At 38.4% G+C, this 6432-nt stretch overlaps 1 protein-coding gene across 1 annotated transcript in view; it reads right to left on the bottom strand.

Annotated features, from left to right (window-relative positions):
• Positions 1 to 1493: 1493 nt before the first annotated feature.
• Positions 1494 to 6432, bottom strand: part of nqo1 (NAD(P)H dehydrogenase, quinone 1) — an 11857-nt gene continuing 6918 nt past the window's right edge. Inside the window, exons 3-6 of the mRNA XM_016245858.1 lie at positions 2205 to 2372; positions 1944 to 2074; positions 1737 to 1850; positions 1494 to 1604 (exon numbers count right to left, since the gene is read on the bottom strand). Of these exons, the coding sequence (XP_016101344.1) occupies positions 1494 to 1604; positions 1737 to 1850; positions 1944 to 2074; positions 2205 to 2372 (524 nt within the window). The remainder of the gene's footprint in view (positions 1605 to 1736; positions 1851 to 1943; positions 2075 to 2204; positions 2373 to 6432) is intronic.

The raw sequence follows: 6432 nt of genomic DNA on the forward strand, positions 1-6432 counted from the left end.
TGCAGACCGATCGGTGTATGGCATCAAAATACCTCGAGAGCATTTTGAAAGCATAAGGAACCGTCTGTATGGTATTTAGATGTCATACACCGATCGGTCTGCACACGCAAACAAAGCCAAAACCTAGATATTTTAGGCAATATAGAAATCCTGGACAGGACGCGTCCTGGGAAAATAGCATGTATGGTCACCCTACTCTAAAAAATGCTGGGTTAAAAACAACCCAGTGCTGGGTAAAATAGGGACAAACCCGGCAATTGGGCTGTTTTGACCCAGCGGTTGGGTTAAATGTTTAACCCAACATTCTGGGTAGTAACCCAACCGCTGGGTCAAAACAACCCAATTGCTGGGTTGTATTTAACCCAGCATTTTTTAGAGTGTATACATTGACAGTATCAGAGACTCTTTGAATAAGAAAGCTGTAAGAACTTTGAAAGCTTGTGAAGTTTATAATATATTTATTTGATTTTAATATGTATATGTACGTGTATGTATGTATATCTTGTGCACACAGTTCCATCTTATGGTTAAAATGTACCTTAATTTGAATAGTTGGCTCTAGCATGAATCTAGTGTGTTTTTGTTGTGTTCACTTATTACCTAACAGTTGCTACTTCAATTACTTAAAAAAAGAATACATTTATTTATACAAAGAATACATCATAATAATAAAAAAAACTTGAGATTGAGATGAACAAGGGAAGACATACAAAAAAGTAGTAGTGTCATATATTTATTTTTTGTATTTTGATTATAATTAAAATCGAAAATGCATCTTGAACCCGAGTAAAACATGAGTATGAGTTGAACTCATTAAAATGCACAAATTTTAATCTATATATATATATATATATATATATATATATATATATATATATATATATATATATCATAAAAACACAAATCTGTTTATAATTTTCATTTCAACTGGTATAAGTTAAAAATGGTATACCATATCATAAACATTTGCCACGTCATTAACAGCCTGTTAGTAAAGTGCATTAGGTGCATCCCAATTTGTGTACTTATGCACTATTCCATTTTGTAGCATAAAAAAGTGCAGTTTAAATACACAGATGATGCACTTAATTAACCAAGAAAATGAAGTGTGGAATGTTGGACACTTCACGCACTCAACTGTCTGAGCTTTAATTACACAGCGGAGGGGAAGGGCTATCAGAATCCAATGCTGAATGACAAAATAACATTATAAAATTCATACACTATACAGTTAAGTATATGCGTAGTGCATAATGTAATTTTTAACATTTACATGCAAAGTTGAATCCAAAACAAAAGTAAAAATAAAGTTCTCTGGGCTAAAGTCTAAAATAGGTGACAACCCACATTCCCTATGGATTTAATCTGGAATTCAACTCTGATCACTTAATACAGCATGATTCCAAGTGCACAAAGAGCTGTTCTTGCAGCTTCATTTGTATAACTAGCCCTCTATATTTAAAAAGATCAAACAAAAATTCAGTTTATTATTTTTATCTCACCTGTAAAGGCCAGAGGGGAACATTGATGTCTCCATGGACGCCATCGGGCTTAAACATGGACTCTGTTCCCCCAGTGGTGAATGAAAGTATGGCCTTCTTAGCCTGGTGTGAATAGTGAATGACATTTTAATCCGATTAAAATCTGATCACCATTAGAATTACAAAAACAGACTCTTTCCTTGTAATCCGCAATGTCAAGCAAGCAAAACAAGCTTTGACTCTAAAGATTCAGACCTTGAAAATGCCATTGTCATACATCTTCTGCAGGGTGAAGGCAAATCCTTGAGTTAAGACTCTGTCTATCCAGCCCTTCATGATGGCAGGTATACTAAACCAGTAGAGGGGGAACTGTAAATATTATCCAAATCATATTATTTTCTCAGATCAAAGTAAAATGTAAACTCTGACATTTGTAACTGTGCAGCACTGGGAAACTATTACCTGAAAGATAACCAGCTCTGCCTGCTCCAATTTATGCTGTTCTTCTGCAATGTCATCACTTAAACGACCGTCTTGCCATGCAACCATCATCTCATTGTTGTATATAAAGTGCTCAGGATTCTTCAGATCACCTGCAATATTTACAGTAAAACAGTGGTCTAACAGTTCACTAATAATTGCAACTGCAGTGCACTTTTAAGAACCTATAGCCATAGTAGCATTTTAATGTAGGTGCACTTTGTATTTTCAGCAAATTCCTACCCTTAATATCCTCTGCAGTTGCTGAGGCTTTGAAGTTCATAGCATATAGATCCGACACTAGGACTTTATAGCCTTGCTTTGTCAGAGCCTGAACCGCTACATCCCGCGCAGCAGCGTTGAATGAGGCGGGACTCTGGTGGGCATAAACAATCAGTGCTGTCTTCTGTGCTGCTTACATACATACATAAGGGGAAAGAGAAAGAGTTCATTGGTATTTGAGATCATTTACCCACAGGATGGGTTGTGGCACTTCAACCAATAGTTTTCCTGTAACTGTACTGTAGGCTCTAGGCCAGGGATCCTCAAATCTGGCCCACGAGATCCACTTTCCTGCAGAGCACCTGAGCATGCTGATCAATGTCTTCAGGATCATTAGTAAATCACAGGTAGGCGAGTTTGATCAGGGTTGGAGCTGAACTCTGCAGCGCATGGGCCCTCCAGGACAAGATTTGAGGAACCCTGCTCTAGGCTGTTGACAAAATGAGAGCTGACGAATTTCCCTTTTCCCTTATCAACTTCTGGTTTTTATTGACTAGCCAGATTACACAAAATTTGATGACAATGCACAGGTTTTGAAACTAAAACTATACACATTCTATTTTCTAGCAGTGGCATTCCGTCCATATAAACTGCGAACCCAGGCTGTCTTGAGAGAACGAGTTCACGGGCTAATATATAAACATGATTATAAGTTGATCCCTTGTCGTTTGTGATGTAACTTAAATCTTAATAAAGTGTTGGGAATAAGCATGTAAAATTATTTATTTGAAAACAACGGTAATTTTCTAAGTCAGTTGCGGTTGCTTCCGGGCGAGTGGATTTCAGGATTGTAGCGCGTTCTCAGTGATTTGCTGGTCTGCGGGAGATTTCATGCGCAAGGTAAGCTGTCCGCAAAGCGCCAGCCCAAGCGGAAAAATGTGCTGTTGCCGTCAGATCTCGATTGCCGAAACTTGACCAAATCATATAAAAAAAACATCATAACTGTATTTTTCCCGCATACTTGTGTCGCTTACAATTAAAGTAATTGATTGAAGATCAGAGGTAATTTTCTAAGTCAGTTGCGGTTGCTTACGGGCGAGTGGATTTCAGGATTGTAGCGCGTTCTCAGTGATTTGCTGGTCTGCGGGAGATTTCATGCGCAAGGTAAGCTGTCCGCAAAGCGCCAGCCCAAGCGGAAAAATGTGCTGTTGCCGTCAGATCTCGATTGCCGAAACTTGACCAAATCATATAAAAAAAACATCATAACTGTATTTTTCCCGCATACTTGTGTCGCTTACAATTAAAGTAATTGATTGAAGATCAGGCCCTTTCTTTCAGAACATGCAACACAACTCAAGTTCAAGCTCTTGTTCTATCCAGGCTGGACTATTGCAATGCTCTCTTGGCAGGTCTTCCAGCCACTTCTATCAAAACTCTACAATTAATCCAAAATGCCGCTGCAAGATTAATCTTTAATGAGCCGAAAAGAACGCATGTCACACCTCTGTTCATCAATTAGCTCTGGCTACAAGTAGCTGCTCGCATTAAATTCAAGGCATTAATGTTTGCCTACAAAACCACCACTGGCTCTGCACCCATTTACCTAAATTCATTACTTCAGAGTTATGTGCCTTCTAGAAGCTTGCATTCTGCAAGAAAAAAGCGTCTGCTAAATGTAAATGTAAAGTGCTTTTCTGAATTTATTGTTGTTTGCAAGGTTACTTGGCAATATTTTAAAGATATTATTATTATTTTGTTTATTTAATTTCAATTGTTGTTTTTTTATGTTTTGCATGGTCTATTATTGGAGTAGTGTCACTCGGGTGGGAGTTTTAACTCCTAATTCACTGGGAATAAAAATGAATGAATGAATGAATGAATGAATGAATCATTCAGTCGATGCAGAGACATATAGCATGGGGGTATCCCCCATCTCCCCGCGTGCCCCCTCAGATTTGTGAGGCAAGTGGATTTTGAATGCAGCTTACAAAAGACAAAAAATAGCCGATTAATATTTTCTATATTAAATACAATCACACCGGCGTGATTAGAACGTTCAGTCCGTCATATCATCAGCTGCTAAATTCAAATCTGCATTCGCTGGCTGGCGCTGAGCCAGAGACAGATGCGTTTTTACAGCACTGCGCATTAACCAATCACACACGATGCTGTTGAGCTTATGAATGCAATGACCAATCAGAGGTGTTCAGATGAGTCATCGCTAAAATGGCAGCGCTTTCTTCCCTCGCTCGCTCACTGAATTCCTCTTTCTGGCGAATTCTCTCGTCAGAAACAACAAAGTGCAATTGTTTGTAGGAATCTGTAAGATATTAATTTCATAGTGTAAACAGCTTCAGTGATTTTAATGGGAGTTTTTGAGAGTGCTTGAACTAGACTGTCAGTGAAAATGTTCTTTGCTCTCTCTCTGTACAATGAAAGTGTTATGATTAGTAGCCTAACTTGCAATGTTTTTATTCACATTAACTTTCAATGTTAAATTCACATTAAATATAAACTCAGTCGTATTAAAAATATGTTATGGCATGACACCCATATCTGTTAATTAAGTAAACAGACAGGTTTTTATGCATAGTTAATATATTAGCCTACATTGTTAGGTTACCTTGACCATCATAGATCAACATAATCTATAAAGGTGAGAATCAAGATATTTCATGATACATTTAATGCGTTTGGGGATGTAAATTAAACATAAGTGCTGTTGTGGCTGTGTGTCACATGACGACCCCCCCACAACTCGTGCCCCTTCAAAAATGATGAGTGCATGACGCCCCTGCCCCACACCCTCTGAATATTACGTATCATAAAGTAACTACGTTATTTGGGGGTTTTTACTCGGAAAAGCAGCTGTTTTCTAGCATTCGAATAACTACCTGAAACTAGGCTATAGAAAAAGGATTGGAGATGAATTTCCTTTACAAATAAAGAAGGAATGTGCATACTTTTAAATCGACACCTGCCACGGTGTTTTTCTCTTTGAGTGTGTCTTAAAAGCGATGAGGAGGGGGGCTTAATCTTATCACTCAGCATACCCGGGGGTCATATGATGCGATTTCAAGTTTTCCTTTCTCTTTGGAGTGTTACAAGCTGATTGTGCATAGATAAGATCCCTGAAGTTGCAAAGACTAAAGTCTCAAAACCAAAGAGATATTCTTTATCAAAGTTAAGACTGCCACGCCCCCCTAAAACGGCTCATTCTAACACGCCCCCACATATCTACCTTACTATGTGAGAAGATTTGCATAATGCCGCCCAAATGTTCACGCAAAGAAAGAAGGCGTGGTTTCAGTAACCGCAGTTAGTGTTGATGCAGCCATGTCAGGGAGACGCTGTGTGTTTCTAGGCGAAAGCAAAAGCACTTTATTTGGCCTTCCGAAAGTAGATGCATTTAGAAATCTTTAAGATTACTTACAACAGAACAGCAATGCATTTTATGGACGACCGTTTCGTGAACCTAGGAGAGGAGGTAATTCTGACTTTGCTATGACAATCTGGCGCTTCTGAATCAGCTACTGTTTTGTTATTAGTTTAAGTATTTGCTATTGACTGTTCAAATGCGGAGTTTTGCGCATCGTGCGTGTGTGTGTGTGTGCGTGCGAGTGAGCGAGAGCGAGAGAGAGCGAGAGCGAGAGAGAGAGAGAGACAGCGAGACATCACAGTGGAGACAGCTGTCTTAACCGTGGCGCTTGATCAAATAAAATAACACTCTTAGCAGTGCTATATAAACTATGGTAACACTTTATAATAACCTTCATTAATAAATTATTAACAAACATTATATAATGCTTAACAGATCAAAAATCTACAAATGATTTTAAGAGAAACTATACAATGATTAAAAGCTTTTTAGTGATTTTAAGCACTTCACAAACAAAATGTATGAGTTCCAGCTGATTAAAACAAATGCAAGAATGTTCTATTAGGAGCTGTCAAATCTATTAGCATATTCCTGCAAGGCGTAAAAATAAGACATTGAAAATGTAATACTAAAAACACCAAAACTGGTTTGTCAAGGAGGTTGGCATCTTTGTGTGCAAGGGAGTTGAAAATCAGGTAGAGCAGCAAAGAAGCCAGAGGCCCAGAGTGGTATAAACGGTTAGAATGTTTGTGGTGCATTGGCTCAGTCAAACTGTAATTGAACCTCAGGTGTAAATGCAACTGAACCCAGTCCAAAAGGGGGACTATACGTGTCACATGAGCCAGCTTGGTGTCTGCAAATTTCCATTGT

This window comes from Sinocyclocheilus grahami, unplaced genomic scaffold (genome assembly GCF_001515645.1).
Source record: "Sinocyclocheilus grahami isolate Dianchi unplaced genomic scaffold, SAMN03320097.WGS_v1.1 scaffold772.1, whole genome shotgun sequence".
Taxonomy (NCBI): domain Eukaryota; kingdom Metazoa; phylum Chordata; class Actinopteri; order Cypriniformes; family Cyprinidae; genus Sinocyclocheilus; species Sinocyclocheilus grahami.